The 17,612-nt window shown below is 43.5% G+C and overlaps 1 protein-coding gene across 1 annotated transcript in view; it reads right to left on the bottom strand.

Annotated features, from left to right (window-relative positions):
- Positions 1–17,612, bottom strand: part of LOC144824333 (uncharacterized) — a 610,480-nt gene that overhangs the window by 194,650 nt on the left and 398,218 nt on the right. Inside the window, exon 18 of the mRNA XM_078683450.1 lies at positions 4,283–4,457. Within this exon, the coding sequence (XP_078539576.1) occupies positions 4,283–4,457 (175 nt within the window). The remainder of the gene's footprint in view (positions 1–4,282; positions 4,458–17,612) is intronic.

The following is a 17,612-nucleotide window of genomic DNA, read 5'->3' as shown; positions in this document are numbered from 1 at the left end:
GATGATTCTCTCCCTGGAAGGTGAGGACTCTACTTCCTTGGAGAATTTACATAATTGTCTGCGTGAAATGTCTAGGTGGCTGAAGGACAATTCCCTTCAGCTTAATGCTGAAAAGACGGAGGTGCTTTTTACTGCCGGTACTAGGATTTCTCAACCTTCTCCATCTAATTTCTGGCCCCCGGAAACCAGGACTTCGGTACGGCCAGTGGAATCTGTTCGGAATCTAGGGGTCATGTTGGACCAGAGACTCAGCATGGAGACACATGTTCAAAAAACATCTGCCTGCTGCTTTGCCATCCTTCGCTCTCTTAGGAAAGTCCTGCCCCTCCTACCTACTTGTGCCCGCACGCAAGTGGTTAGATGCACCATCCTTAGCAGGCTGGACTATTGTAACTCCCTCCTGCTTGGGTCCCCTGAGTTCCTGCTGGATCGGCTCCAGAGGGTCCAATCAGCGGCTGCTAAACTGGCCCTGGGGCTTCCGAGAAGTTCTCATGGAGCAACCGCACTGGCAAAGTTGCATAGGCTTCCTATAAGGCAGAAGATCCAATTTAAGGCCCTCTGTATAGTGTTTAGGGCTCTCCATGGAGCTGGCCCAGCTCCTCTGCAATCTAAATTTGCCTGGTATTCCCCTACTAGACAGCTTCGATCCTCCGATGCCAAACTGGTAGTTGTTCCCAGATTCAGGAAGGTTAGAGCTGGTGGCAGATCCTTTGAAGTGACTGCCGCCAGACTATGGAACACTCTGCCCAATCGAGATTAGGCATATCGGTGAACTCCTCCCGTTCAGAAGGAGGATAAAAACTTGGCTATTCCCCTGCTCGTCCGCCTTCCTCCGTCTCTTTTATCTCTTAGCGCCAGGATGCCTGCAATGGTGACAGTTGCGCTTTATAAATGCTTAAAAATAAATAAATAAAATAAATATATGTTTGATTTTCTGACAAAAGTCTGCTTGTCCCTGAAACCTGGGCAGATGGTGATTTCAGCACCACAACCCCTTTGTTGATACCATTTGCAGGAAAAAAAACTGACACTTTCAACTGTAGCCATTCCCCCCCCCCAAAAAAAAAATCCCATTTAGCTGTATTTTGGCTAATTTCTGGGTCCCCTCCAGAGGAATCCACAAACACTGGGTACCTCTAGAATCCCCATGACGTCGAAAAGGACGCAAATTTGACGTGGACACCTTATATGTTCAAAAAGTTACAGGGGGTGGAGGGGGGGAAGGCCTAGCAGCAAACGGGGTCATGATTTTTAGAATTAATTTGCATGCTACTACTTTCTAAAATAGTGGCAGTAGACCAGTCTTGAGGCTGAACATTTCTATGTAATCATTACTGACAACATTACAAAACGCATATATATTAGAAGTGTGATTTATTGTGTTATGCTTAAGCTTAAATTAGGAGTTTTTTTTATACTAAAATAGGAAATGTTTAATTTAAATACATTGATATGCTTTTTCTCCTTAGGCTGCATTATTGCATAGCCTTGTGCAATGAACTTTGATGTGTTTTCTCAAACACCCCTTTATTTGTTCTTGGTTAATGCAACATTCATGTTAACAGCAAAGACCGCTCTTTGACCCCTTTGTGTGTGAATGGCGACAAAATGACTTTTCGCCTATATCTGTGGAAAGTATCTAGATAAACAAACTCTTTGTCAACTAAGTTATGAGGATGGAAGGACATTCTTTTCTCATGATAGGTGTGAGAAAATATGCTGGAGTAACAATTTGTACCTGGAAAGATGGAATAACAATCACATGACGATCAGACCATTGTGGATGGACCATGATGACAAATCTGAACTATATAACTATGACGCACAGAAGTGGTACCCCCACATCACATTCCATATTTGTAAGCCCTAATTGCCCTTTTTGCGCCTTTTGAGGAGAGCTTACATCTAAGCTCAGGCTGCCCCTTATCACATTTTCCCCGCTTCCAGCCTGCCTTTTGGACTCTCTGTTATGACCTTTGCTTGCTTCCCTTTCTGATAAACGTGCCTGTGAGACGATTTGGAGCATTTTAGTGAGAAATCAGACTTGAACTTTCCTGATTCATGCTCCGTCTCCTGCTTCAACACCCTCTGCATGCTCCGCAGGATCTACAGATGGATCCCCACAGGAACCAGAAGGACGGTCACCCAAGCCCTCGTCAGCAGCAGACTGGACAACGGCAACTCTCTCTACGCAGGAACCTCAGCCAAATTCCAGAAATGACTACAATGCATACAGAACACCTCGGCACTCCTCATCCTCAACATCCCCTGCCACAGCCACATCACAGCCCACCTGAAAGACCTGCACTGGCTCCCCGTCAACTAGAGGATCACCTTTAAGCTCCTCACCCACGCTCACAAAGCACTCCACAACACTGGACCAGTGTACCACAACAAACGACCTTCTACACCCCAACCCACCAGCTTTGCTCCGCTGACCTTGCCCTCGCCACCGTCCCCTGCATACGTCGAGCAACCGCCGGCGGCAGATCGTTCTCCCACCTTGCCGCAAAAACCTGGAACACCCTCTCCATCCACCTACGACCTACCCAAGACCACCTACGACCTACCCAAGACCTGCTGGCCTTCAGGAGAATCCTCAAGACCTGGCTGTTCGAGCAGTAGCAGCAACACCCTCCCCCCCACCTCCCCAGCGCCTGAGACCCTCACAGGTAAGTAGTGCAGTAGTGCGCTATACAAATTATTGATTGATTGATTGATGAAATGTTTAATTTAATAACATTGAAATGCTTTTTCATCTTAGGCAGCGTTATTTTTTAGCCTTGTGCAATGAACTTTGGTAAGTTTTTTCAAATGTTTTTTTTTTTATTCTTGGTTCACACAAAATTCCTTTTAACAACAAAGACCGCTCTTTTGTGTGTGAATGGTGAGAAAGTGTCTTTTCCCCTATATCTGTGGAATGTAGCAAGATTAACAAGCTCTTTGTCAATTTAACGAGTGAGAATGCAAGGACATTCATTTCTCATGATGTGTGTGAGAAAATGTGCACCAAGACAGACAAACAAACAAACACATGATGATCAGACCATTGTGGACCGACCATTCATGTCATGATAACAAATTTGAAATATATAACAAAGATGCACAGGAGGAGGAGTACCCCACATCACATTGCATTTTTGCGTGCTCTCATTGCCCTTTTTGCACTGTTTTGAGAAGAGCTGATGTCAAAGCTTAGGCTGACACTTGTCACTTTTTCCTTGCCTCCAACCTGCCTGCTGGACTCTCTGTGTAATGCCCTTGCTGATGGACTTGCCTGTCAGACACTTTGTAGCAGTTTGATGAGAAACCAGGCTTGAACTTTCCTGAGTTATACTCCATGCCCCCTTGCCCATTACCTTGGATTTTGCCCCTATTGGGCTTTACTTGATCCCCTTGCCCATGCTAGGAGGACCTTCGAGAACCAACTTTTTGCCTGGTTGATGATAGAAACTGTGTTGCTGACAAAAACCATCTTCTTATGGATTCTATTTAGGGATAGATTATTTCAACTAGATATATAGTTTTATATTTCAATCTGTTGGATTAGTGACTGAACTACTTAAAATGTTACTTATATTCATTGATTTTGGGTCTTTAAAAAATAACCAAATTATATAACGTTGTCTGAGTCTTTTTGTGTCTAATGTTCTTTTACAGAAACTGTGCTAATTTCTGAATGTATATTTGAGGTGGTCATAGAATATTTTCAGAACATCAGGTTTGCCACAGAAAAACTTTCGATTTGCATGATTCTTGTTAGACTAAACATCTTTAGGAGATTCAGACTACCAGTTGCCAACATTAATTTCTATAGCATGGTTTTGAGAGTAATTTGCCTGAACCTAATTACCAATTTGTGAGGTTGCTACCAATTAATGGTCCTTATTTGGTAGTTGACAGTTGGGTATCACGTTTCATCACCCCTCACTGTGACAGAAAAAGGTCCATCAGAGGACCATCGCCACTGAGGTGAAGTTTTGAACCTGAATAGAAATCCTACCTGTACGAGCCCACTACGAGTGTTAAGGTTACGTTGAAAGTGTATTAAACCACCGCTTCCAATACTCATATCAAGGTACAGGCCGATATCTCTGGGCACATAGAAGATTAATGTGAGTCTATGACCAAAGATCACTACCAGGAAATCAGATAAATGAAGCCAAGCACTCTGGGAAGGGGAACTCATCTCGACACCATGCTCCGAAATTTCTGTTGCAGCACCACCCAATTAAATGAGACATATTTTACCATTAGAGGGCATAAGCAGAAGGATACTTACGACATTCAATCTTTGGACAACATATATTGCTAGGATCCTGCACCTGAACAGCAATACTGCCTGGTTTGCATGTTTTTGATGTTTCGCATATGATAGGTTCACACGTCACAAAAGTCACACTTTTTTCTATATCACAGGAACACGTTTGGCAGCTGCTTATCCATTGTTCTCCGATCTGTTACATTAAAAAAAGATTTATTGTTACAAACAACATTTTAGGCATCTTTTTTAGTATGTGCGTAGATTTCATGTGCTCCAACTGTATCTTTTAATCAGTATGTTTTGTAATGTGCAGAAATATGTCAATTTGATTTTTTTAAGGCATTCACCATACACATATTTGATGAGATAGGTAAAAAAAACTGCAAGCGAATGGCATTCTAAAAACAGGTTGCATTTTAATATGCCCATACTTCAGCATCCCTGACTAAAGCCTCTCCAGCAGTGTGGTTTTCAGGAGTAGGTAGAGGAATCTGCTATCAAAATCACTTGAAGGAATTGAATGATATGCACATGCTTTGAATATGATGCTTTATATGGGTAATCATCAATTAAATGACGCCTGTTATGACACCATATGCTCTCAAGATGCTAAACCATTTCCTTTATTTAGGGCATATTTGTGACGACCATAAAAAGCAATTTGTCCTCCTTTAAATAAACAGTGACCTTAAAACAGATAACTTCCAAAATGATGACACATTGCTGATCTTCCTTGGCTAGCCCCATGAGAAATTCGTCATCAAGCAAGGGTTTTCTGAGTGATTATGATCAATTCTCACCTGTGCGGTTATAAACTCCTCCAAGACAACAAAATAGTGTATTTGGAACTACTTAATGATGTACTGGCAGTAGTACAAAAAAGCAGATATATCTCTTTGAGTACTCCTGGATCTTTGGGCAGCATTCAAAGTGATGGACTTTGAACTCCTGCTTTTTAGGCTCAGGTAGGAGGCCTTCACCTTAGACTGCTGGGCTCCCCAGAATTACTAAAATCACACTATGAAGATGTCCTAAGGCTCAAATGGGAAACTAAATAAGGTGAGAAAATGAATACAGCCAGGTGTCTCTCACTGCCTCATCCGAGTTATGGTCATAAAGATAGAAGTGTTAGGAGTTGGATAAACCTCTCAGAGTCCTTTCACATGCAGGTAATTCTGTAGTGCCTCTAACCCTTACATGCACAAGTATTGGTAATTTGCACCATATTATTTTATGAACTATTCTTGTACATCTGGAGATACAAACATTCTTCAAACCAGAAGAAGTTTACTTTAATTGCCAAACATGCACATTCCATAATGAAAGAAATTGGAATGATGGTACCAAGATCTTTTTCCCGAAGTAGGGCCTCTCTAGTGGTTACATTTTCATCCTGAGGAATACAGATGTACAGTGACTCAACATCAAAAGAGACCCAATAATCAGTTTCAACTGTAAAGGGCACGTCATTCAAAAGGCAAAGGACATCCTTTGTGTTCTGAAGGTATGTCGGAATATCGAGAACGAGAGGCCTCAGAAAGAAATCCTCACACTGGGATAGAAGTGCCAAGAGAGAAACCTTCCCGAGACGATTCCTCTGCCTGGAGGTCGCTGCTGGGGTTTGTAGATTTTAGGAAGGACGTAAAAATATGGAGTGACTGGATCAGTAGTTGTTAAATAATTGGCTTCCTTCACAGTCAACCAGCCATTGTCTTTAGCCCTTAGTGAAGGATATCCTTCGCCTTTTGACATGTGTAAATACATTCTGCACATTCTCTAGTCTGATTAAAAAATTGATTTGCAAAAACTGGCATATCCTTAATAAGGGGGAAAGGTCAATTCATCGTCCACTCCTTGACTTCAAGTGGAGCAGCACCTCAAAAATAAGCTGGTACATACAAGACCCTGAGCACTTAACACCACAAGCCAGTATACCCTATGGTGGCGCACAACGGTGACAGGATATTTTCTGTGTGGGTCATGCGGAGTATGTGCACAAACAACACATTCAACTCAAATCTCTATTGGCACCGATAAGCCTTGGAAACAGAGACAACACACCATATTCACAGAAAAAAAGCTTCTAATAACGCAGAAAATAATTTTGTTCTGCTGGATTCATACTCCTCCTACACCAAGTACAGAGTTTATTTTCAAAAAAAAAATGCAGGGAATTCCTGCAACTCGATCAAATACAAAACCCTGTAATAATGCTCTACACTTATTTTGTGTTCCAATGCTCGACTGTGTATAACAACATTTACGAAGTACAAGAGAAGATGGTTTGTTTGTCCTTATATCACTGCTCACTCATCACTCATGTTTAATAAAATAAAAGAATCTATGCGGTACACTGATAGTTGACACTGGGGTAATGACTCTACCATATGTTAAATTCCAGCTGCATAATCACAATGACCTATCATGAACTGCACACTGTGCAGCCCAGCAAGTACAGTGCATGAATTGCTATTTAAATCAACAACCAAAGGGCAAATGTGTTGCTAAACACATTACCCAGATGTCAAAATCCAGTGAAAGCATTGTTAGTCATACTAACTGCCAATGGCAAACAGGAAAACAACATACCAGTCACAAAGAAATTGCAATCTGAAAAACAGGGATCCCTGAGCCCACAGGACCCCAAGACTTGACTTATGGTGCTGCAACACATAAAGGTCAAGCACAAACAATATCCTGTGACATGTGCTGCCCCACTGGTTAGTGAATTCTAACTAGAAACCCTACGATTGTAAAAGAATACATGTGTGTTTTGTAATTTTTTTGGGCCCCTGCCCTCAATATTCTGCACTTATGTAGTGGTTCCTCCTTACGGCACAATGCCCGCCATGGACACATTCCCTGGCCACCCCAGCTCTTATCTGCACGTAGTTGTTGTCACAGTAGTCAGACACCCAGGTCAGATTTCTGATAGCTGTCGATGAGCGCCCACTTGCCGCCAATGATCTCCTCGTTCATCAGCTCTGCCATTTTACAGCTTCTCCCTCCCGTCTCCAACCCCAGCCCAGTTACTACCACTGTTCCGCTGGGGAATTTGGGGTTGCCAGCCTCATTCTCATATACACTGGGAAAGTCACCTCTTCACGCCTCTGCCCAGTGGACTGACATAGCCTCCAGTAGTCTGGGAAATGTAGTCTTCCCATGTCTGCTTCCATTTTAACCACAGTGAAAGGGCAAGGGTACTGGTAAACTCTGCTACGCAGCAGTTGGAGGAGTTGTTGCTGAACATCGTGCCCCAAGCGGAACACAGAGTGAAAAAACTCAAATTCTGCCGGCGGAGTTTACTGACCACCCCTACTCTTGAATGGAGCTGAGACATGTGTGCAGCATGGGAGGTTAAAAGTGATTCTGGCCACCGGGTACTGAATGGTCTTCAGCCTCCTGGTGAGCTCTTTGTTGATCACAGCGTGTTCCCATAGTCCAGCTTGTTGGAAATGAAGGTGTGGAAGTTTGATTTGGAAGCCATTTAAAAATCTTGCTAAGTACTTTCAGGGTGTGGAAGCATGAGGCAGTGATGGCATTGGCTTGTGTGGTCATGTTGAGTTTGTCGTCGATGATGAGCATGAGGTTCTTGGCAAGGGTGATGGAGATGGGTGTCAGCCAAAGCCCTGTTGGTCACTAGGTGCTGTGCCACAGTAAAGAGGTTTTCCCCAAGATCACAACTTCTTCTTAGTGTTTAGCTTCACACAGCTGGGCTTTATCCCAGAGGTGATTCCTCTTGAGGAGTGGTTGAGTTTATCCCAACACCTCAGATCTGTGACAGACACTGTAAAATATGAGCAATAAATGCCCCATATTTAAATTAGGCCGAGTGTGTTCTGCAAATTTTCTGTTCCGTAGTGCAGGAAGCATAGTCCTCCTCCTCACACAACTCAGTGATTGACAGGGGTTACTCTAAGAATGTGCACATGTCAGTCTGGACAAGTCTTTGGTCATGGCCAAAAAGACATGCACACTTAGAAATGTGTGAACTGGCGCTGCATTAGAGAGTTAGGTGAACTGTCACAGCACCATCCATTGTCTGATAAAGCGCTGAGGTCCTCGCCCAGCCAATCCCAAAACTGTTTACATACACTGTTGTAAGAACTGCTTGCTCTTTATTTTAAAGAGCACATTGGGTTTGGCTGGGCAGGTGGAAAGCAAAAGCTGAGGATCTGTGCTCACAAAGAATGAAGATCAGCGCAGATTTGTTCCACTCCTGAACAAACAGAGCTTGTATCCAACATTTACACAGAGTTTGGAAAAACCGCTCCAAGGTCACCGGAGTATACATATTTTCTTCTAAACGACAGGTGAGACAAAAATCCCTAATTTACAGTATAGTGATGTGGCATTATGTCAACTTTGTAACTGGAAAACCAGGGTCAAGTCCTGGCATCATTTGAACATCCTGTAATTCAGGGCAAATCACGTAATCTCCTCCTGCCTAAAAAAAAAAGAAACAGACCTTGTGAATCTTAAAGGTGCTCCAGTCCAATGTTCTTGGGCTGAGTTTGTGCTATATAAACAGAAGATAGCCATACCTGCGTGCTTCTTGAAAGGTGGAACAGTCATTTACATCTGCCGCTTTTAAATCTTACCAGTCACCACTGCTTCACCCAGTTGTTGATTTTTGTCATATATGCCATGACCTTTTTCTAGAAGCTGGGTGTCTTATCTGTGAGAGAGAGAAACGGTTGGGCGTCCTCAGCATAGGAGCAGATGTTGATATAATGAGAGAGGAAGATGCTTGCCAGAGGGATCATGTAGCAAGGGAGTAACAAAGGCCCCCGCAGACCCAGCGTTGAGGGGGGGCCCTCCCTCCAGGGGCCCCAGGTCGGCCCCCTCAATACATCATGGATATGGATTTTAATGGTGCGCTCTGTGCACAACTGTCTGAGGCTCTTAACTGATTGTTGCACGGGCCCCGGCTCTTGCAAATGGTGCGGGCGGGCCCCGGCCGGGGTCCTGGCCTGAGGCTTGTTATAATGGTGTGGGTGGGCCCCGGCCGGGGCCCCATGAGGCTCTTGCAAATGGTGCGGGCGGGGCCGGGGCCCCTGAGGCTAGTTAGTGGTGTGTGGGCCCCGGCAGGGGCCCCATGAGGCTCTTAACAAATTGTGCAGGGTCCCGGCCGGGGCCCGTGAGGCTCTTGCAAATGGTGCGGGGGCCCCGTGTGTGTCCCGCAGACACGGCCCTTCAGCAGGCGCAGCTGTTGCTTGGCGGCGCTTTGACTTTACACAGGCCTCTCCCTTTGCTCTGGTTCCAGGGTTCGTGGCACTAATACCCTGGCAGCGCTGGGTTTCGGAGGCTGGCAGCGGACACCTGCGCCTCGTGCTGCCGACCTGAGCTCCATCTCCCCCCTCTTTCCATTCTTCCTCCACAGTCCCATTAGATGGAGGGCGGAAGTGAAATGAGAACGGCCCCCAGAGCGTCTTTCAAGCACCCGAGCCTCTCTGGGAATTGTACAGTTAGGCGGTATTAATAGGCCGTGAATAGTGCACTGTCAGCATAAAATATCAGTCTGGGCTCTAGAGAGGGGGCGCCCCGGCCGGGGCCCCCGAGGCTCTTTATTCATGGCGTGCGAGGCTCTCTTTATATTGAATACATTTCTGGTTGGGTTTCACTTTCTGCCTTCCGGCCCCGGTGCTAGTATGCGTGCGTTGTACAGGGTGGGGGGAGGGGGCAGGGCTGGTGACCAATGCCTGCCCCTGATTTTTTTTTTGTCATGACACGTGCAATGCGCGTTAGAGATGAGTAAGGTGTGGCATCCAAGAGAAGACCCAGCAGCAATGCTCCTACACAGGTCAGAACTGTCCAAAGTCCACTGCGTCACCGGCCGGGCCTTTAGCCATAATTTTAATTATTTGCACCCCGGTCCCCTACCTGGCTAGCCTAGTGGCTAGCCTTGCGCGGGCCGCAGCCTCTCTGTCAGTCCCGCTTGCGGCCTTCCCTTGCGCCTAACAGAACTCTGAGCGGCAGCCTGCAGGCCAGGCCCAGGCCCCAGACCTCAGGTCAGTTGTCAGGTGAGTCTGTGTCCGAGCTATGCTGTAATGTTAATATCCCAGGGGGCCCTCTCACTCCCCCCTCCCCTCAATGTTCGCTAAAACAAATGTGAAATCTCCTTTCCCACCCCACCTATTCTCTGTAAGTGTACTGTGGCTATCAATTCGCCAGTTTTCACTCACCGGCATTGCAATGTCGTTTCTGCCGCAGCGTTGTCGAAAACGCATGATAATTCGGTAATCCTGGAATAATATGACAGTGTAGCCACTGAGACTGTGAGGGGAGAACGGGGGAAGGAACCCACTACGTAGCAGCACCTTGCAGCAAGTCCTGATGCATTTTTCCACATTAAAAAGAAATGGGACGGGGAACAGCATTGTGCCGATTGACTACTCTTTGCCGGGGGCAGTCAGACACAGAGCAGTGCGGTGCTACTGATGCTTAGACGCTTCGAGATCAGTCAGGCGTCTCAGCTGTGGAGCATGACGTGAGCTCCGTACGTGGCTTCTCCGAGTGTGCCTACCTTTGTTGTTTTTGACTGACCCCACCCATTCTCCTCTCTTAGGTGTTGTTTACTGCCTCCTCCGCATGGTGTCTGCTTACATTTTAATTTTCTCTTTCTTTGCTTTGTCAGTGGCCTTGAGCCTGGCGTTGTCTACAGTGTTAGTCGCGGTCCATTGTGAGAGTTTGGTCCTGACCTCCTGTCCGAACATGAGAGTGACGGGGCTCCCTCCTGTCATCAAGTGCTGTGTGGATCGAAATGCGGCAGGATTTAACACAGTGCTTTCTCAATCATTACTCCTTCTTCTGTGGCTCTCTTCACAGTTCATTTTCGGATACTCAGGAATTTTTCGGCAACTCCTTTGGCCTGAGACCCCATCATGGGCGTAACAAAGGCCCCCGCGGTGTGGGGGGAAGGGTGGCGAGCACCAGGGTCCCGCAGCGCACAGTACACTCACTGTAAGGGTCCGTCTCTGGGACCTAGGGGCATATTACCAACCAATAGAGATAATTTTTGTCTCTAACTTGTTTAGAGACAAAAATTATCGCCGCAAATCGGTGATTTTTATCGCAGATAAACCTTGCTATTAGCAAGGTTTATCGCAAATGCAATAAAAAACGGCCGCAATGCATGAATATCGCTGAAAAGTCAGCGATATTCATGCATTATCGAGCAAATGCTCTTAGCCATGTTATCCACCTCCCATTGGATAACATGGCTAAGAACTGCTCCTGGGCAAGTGTTAGCTTTTGGAGATATTCGCGCTTAGCAAGTGGACTGCAGCACATATTGTGCCTCACATGACAATGCAAATCATGACATCAAGCTTGTCACCAGTAGCCTGGCTATGCAGATTTAAACTGCAAATCTGAGCTGCCAAATACCCCTTTTGACAGACTTAAACCATTCTTTCATATATTAATAAGCCTACTCTTTAAAAAAAAATATTGTATTTTAAACAACAACACCCTCCCGCCCCCATCAAGCAGACATTTCCCATAGTTTACAACAAATAAATCAAACATCAGCAATTAAAAAGAGAGACAGAACAGACAAAAACATAAAGAGCATACAAGTTTACCACCAGATCCAAACATACAATGGCTCGAGCAGTTGTTTATAAATACAAAAATTCGCACCTTAGACTCTCCCTAAACCATAATTGCCTATACAAACCTTTCCTCCCTTTCATATATTATTCTCCTGCAGTGTGTATATAATTCTAGTCCCTCAGGGGAGCCCATACTTTGACAATTGTTTTACAGGCTTTCTTGCCTTTCCGTAAATACACTGCTTTTTCCCAATGATAAATAGCCAATAGACGTGCAAATCATGACATCAGGCTACTGGTGGCAAGCTTGATGTCATGATTTGCATTGTCGCCACCACTATAGTGACAATTCAAATCATGACAACAAGCTATAGTGACAATGCAAATCATGACATCAAGCTTGCCGCGAGTAGCCTGGCAATGCAGGTTTAAACTGCAGATTTTAACTGCTAATGTAGCCCCATTGATAGACTTAAACTATTCTTTTAATTATTAATAAACCAACTCTAACAAAGCTTTAAGTTCCCATACAGAAAGGTGCATGATATTTAAAAGAAGGACATGTAAAGCTTAAGTGTGAAACATGTCCCTACAGTGACGGGCCCATAAAGCTTTTTTCACTGTAGCAGGATTAGCTCTTCAATAGGAAATCACTAAGAGTTAATATTAACATTAAATATTATCCTTGACTAGGAACAAGATAAAAAATTAATTCTTGGGCTTAATATTTATCACAAATTCAATAATTGGCGAAGTCGTATTTGTGCTAAATAGTTTGCAAAAAGTACTCTTAAGAAAGTCATCTTTTGCTTCTCTTAAGCCTCTGAAAGCCTACTTGCATGATTTTCCAGCAGTCACCCTGGGGGTGAATGGCTCCTTGATTAGGTATGAGATGTCTCCCTGGGCTAGGACAAAGGTCTTAGGTTTGGGAAGCAGTTCTGTTCTTCTGACTGAAGAACCATTTGGGCAGTCCCCATGAATGTAATTAACCTCACAGGGGCCTACCCTATCAAGGCAGATGTAGATAACACTGGGCCTACCCCATCCTTTTTCCATCTAGCAAGGCACTAACCCTAGTTGAAGAGGAATTGCCCCCAGAAGCAGTTTTGAGTGAGTACAGAAGAGGAGTTGCTTGTTTCCCTGTCCACGCCTCTAGGGTGTGCACAGGGGCTCTGCACGAGGGACGAGAAGGTTCTGCCATTTCGTTTTACACAGAGAGGGGCACTGTAGTATTGTTTGCTGTAAGACACACAGGAACCACTGCAAAATTGGGTAGGCTTGCCCTGAGAATCTTTTCCCCATTGGTCAGAGAGGGCCCAGATTCAACCGCAGGCTAGTGCCAGGCATAAATGTGGCACGTCTAGGTATCTTCTTTAGAATGCTACATGACCTGTGGAAGACACAAGGCGGACTGCACTGGCTGTTGAGACCTGTGAGGAGAGCTCTAAGGCTGGACCATCTCCCATTTTTGTCCAGGACAACAAAGTTGACTCAAGGGTCTGTTGGCAGCCCTTCTATGAAGCCACAGGGACACAAATGCTGAATGAAGCCTACTTTCCTGAGAGAGTTCAGCTGACTGGTTTCGACTGGACCTGCCCTAGACAGCTTCTGTTGGAGTGAATCCTTACCCACAAATCCTATTCCTGTGCCCTGGAACCCTTGATTGGTGTCAGGGTGTACTTCTACAATCCTAGCATAAAAGATGGGACATTTTCAGGACCTTTTGCTTGGAGAACTGACAAGAGACCAGTAACAACCTGCCAAGCTAAGGTGCATCATTGGATCATTTAAGATGTCATCAGTGATCTCATTTGAGAAGTCATTGAACGTGTCATGAATGGTGTGATATGTGAGGTCATAAGCAGTGCATGGTGGGGCACAGGTTATAGTTAGCTCATTAGAATATAACTCAGGAATTTCTATTTTTTTAATTTAAAACATTGGCTTTATAGTATCACATGGCACAACTATACCATCACTTTAACTTTTTTTCCATATATTTTATATGCATGCATATATAAATATATATGAGCCTGATTCACAAAGGGCCGTCACACTCCTGGTGGTAGTCCTGCAGTTCTGGGGGTTGTGGAGTATCCGCACTTGAGGTGAAATCTCCTCAATGGGCATTCTCATTGAGGGGATTCGGCACTGTGTGCGCAGACACCAACACGACTGCGAGGCCTCTACCATGAATGTGGAGCCCCTTTGTGAATTAGGCTCTAAGATAGATAGATAGAAAGACAGATAGACAGATAGAAAGATAGATAGATAGATAGATAGATAGATAGATAGATAGATAGATAGATAGATAGATAGATAGATAGATAGATAGATAGATAGATAGATAGATAGATAGATAGATAGATAGATAGATAGATAGATAGATAGATAGATAGATAGATAGATAGATAAATAGATACCATGTAGCATTAGCGCTTTAGTTTTTTTTATTGACATTTCTTAAAAACTTGACCTGCACAAAATTTGGATAATTAAGGCATCCGATTGTGTTCAGCAATGCAAGTTTTGTGTGGATGCCATGCAAGGAATGCAAAAATGGGAAAGGCACTTTAACTCCCTTAAGATTTGTGCCTCTCCAATGCAGAATTTAAAATGGATGAACACAATTACGCCAAACCGGGCATTGAAAATAGAACTTTACTCAAGGAAGTGCTTTTCTTAGTTTGGTGTAAGTCCATGAAATATGTTAGAGAATCTGGGTATCAAATTGAACCAATCTGTCAACTAAGTTATAGATATAGTCCTGTGATGATCCGCACACCGTTTGTTGACTTAAATAAAAAAATAAAAAACCTGATGAGACAAAGGAGGTTTTTTTTCCATCAACAATTTCAGGACTGCAAACCCAAAGCTGGAAATATGCACTCAAAGGTCACTGATTGGCTGGATGTAATTGGAATAGAAATGTTGTGGTTGCCATTACGTGGATCCAAGATACTCAGTCACAGCATCCTAGAAAACAATAATTAAGTAGCAGTAAGGAAGGTGGGGCATCATCCCCCGATTCCCTGGCTCAAGTTGTGGGAGAACGACCCTCTTAAAATCAGAAAACTCATGCATGCAAACGCAAAGCAGAGAATCTTGGATCCTTGAAATGAAGTGAAATGAAAATAAATGTGTAAATCATTCAAAGATCAATCAAATATCAATGACACAGTTGGCATGACTCTTTCTGTAATGCCACACAATTAATCAAGCAATCAATCAAAATAAGCTTCATTCTTTTAACATGAACCATAAAAACAAAGCACACATATAAAATGAAATGTGCAAATCTATATCACAAACACAATAAAATCCCAACATACAGCCATTAAAGACAGTCACATAAGGCAAATCATTTTTGAATCAATGCTTTCTGAAGGCCAAATGATTTTCCATTGCGCTCAGATGACAGGATAGGCAATCCATAATTTGGAAGTTGCAATAGAGAAGGAGTTTCCTCTCTATCTTGCCTATCTTGCTGGTTGGTACCACTGAAAATTGGCTCTATTCGCCCAAGATCCTGAATTATACAATACCTTGTGTGCAATAGACACGGCCTTAAAAGTTACTTGCCAGCTCATCAGCCACCAACTGATACCTGGGGAGATCTAAAATGACTTAATAATCAATGAGAAAAGGACACTTGTATCTACAGAAACCATTGGTTCTCTTTGACAACCCTCATAGACGCTGAAGATTGTAACAATGCGGTATATTTGTTTTTCCGCCCCTCATCTAGCGTCATGGCATAGTCATTGGGTGGTCAAAGGTAAAGTATGCCTGCCTCACCCGAGGCACCTCTGGAAAGTGTAGAAGTGTCCAGAGATCAAAAAGAACCCCCTTGATGGAGAGGGTCCAATGGCCAAACTACGAGGGAAATTGTAAAAAACAGTATGATCACCACGGACAAATTTATTAGAAAAGGTGAATACTGTTGACTAAAATAACTGAGTATATTCGATAATCGTGTAACTGGATTATCATATATGGTATTATTAAAAAGTCGACATGTTTCAGCTCCTAATGGCCCAGCCGGGTCTATAGAGCTTTCGTCAGGACACATACAATAGGGGGGGAATTTACTTACACAACTTGTGCAGTATTCATGTGCTTACTGGCAATCACGGATTCATTATCCTGTATATTTGGAAACACAAAACAAAACATCATACTGTTCACATGTGTATATTAGGCATACTTGACTGTTCAATTTTGTCACAGTCTCTGACACACTATTCTAATTGAAAAGTGCCGTTTTTAGAGGTGCACAATACTAAATGCACTCAAACTGTTAATGAATGGTGAAGAAGGTGGAAAAGTGAGGGAAAAGCAAAGTGGCATAGGTCTCAGTCAGAACGCGATCGTTCCAGCTTCAATGTTGTATTTGTATGTTATGACGCCAAGAAGCTCATGGTAACTCGAGCTGCTGTGGTGTCATAAATCTGATACCGCTATGTTTTATGTTACGTAAATCGATTATAATAAACCACATAATTTTGTGTATGGCGGTCTGTGGGATATTCACGTTTTAACTGTATTCTAAGATTGATGGTAAAATACCATCAATCTTAGAATACAGTTAAAACGTGAATATCCCACAGACTTACCATCAATCTTAGAATACAGTTAAAACGTGAATATCCCACAGACCGCCATACACAAAATTATGTGGTTTATTATAATCGATTTACGTAACATAAAACATAGCGGTATCAGATTTATGACACCACAGCAGCTCGAGTTACCATGAGCTTCTTGGCGTCATAACATACAAATACAACATTGAAGCTGGAACGATCGCGTTCTGACTGAGACCTATGCCACTTTGCTTTTCCCTCACTTTTCCACCTTCTTCACCATTCATTAACAGTTTGAGTGCATTTAGTATTGTGCACCTCTAAAAACGGCACTTTTCAATTAGAATAGTGTGTCAGAGACTGTGACAAAATTGAACAGTCAAGTATGCCTAATATACACATGTGAACAGTATGATGTTTTGTTTTGTGTTTCCAAATATACAGGATAATGAATCCGTGATTGCCAGTAAGCACATGAATACTGCACAAGTTGTGTAAGTAAAGTCCCCCCCTTTTGTATGTGTCCTGACGAAAGCTCTATAGACCCGGCTGGGCCATTAGGAGCTGAAACATGTCGACTTTTTAATAATACCATATATGATAATCCAGTTACACGATTATCGAATATACTCAGTTATTTTAGTCAACAGTATTCACCTTTTCTAATAAATTTGTCCGTGGTGATCATACTGTTTTTTACAATTTCCCTCGTAGTTTGGCCATTGGACCCTCTCCATCAAGGGGGTTCTTTTTGATCTCTGGACACTTCTACACTTTCCAGAGGTGCCTCGGGTGAGGCAGGCATACTTTACCTTTGACCACCCAATGACTATGCCATGACGCTAGATGAGGGGCGGAAAAACAAATATACCGCATCGTTACAATCTTCAGCGTCTATGAGGGTTGTCAAAGAGAACCAATGGTTTCTGTAGATACAAGTGTCCTTTTCTCATTGATTATTAAGATATTGTCCTTGGGGAACTGAACGGGACAAGAATTCCTCATCCCTCTCCTTTGATGAACGAGATCTAAAATGAGCCTTGCTGCTGCATTCTGAGCAGTGTGCAGTTTCTTGATGGAGAACTTGTTGACATTAAACTACAAGGAATTACAGGAGTCAATTCTGTAAAATAATTACCACAATAATTGTCTTACACTCAGCCTATACAATATAGGGAAGGACTTTCCACAGTATTTCAATGAGAT

Source organism: Lissotriton helveticus, chromosome 3_1, assembly GCF_964261635.1.
Source record: "Lissotriton helveticus chromosome 3_1, aLisHel1.1, whole genome shotgun sequence".
In the NCBI taxonomy this organism is placed as follows: Eukaryota; Metazoa; Chordata; class Amphibia; order Caudata; family Salamandridae; genus Lissotriton; species Lissotriton helveticus.
The sequence above is the reverse complement of the archived record's forward strand: the minus strand, read 5'-3'. Positions and strand labels throughout refer to the sequence as shown.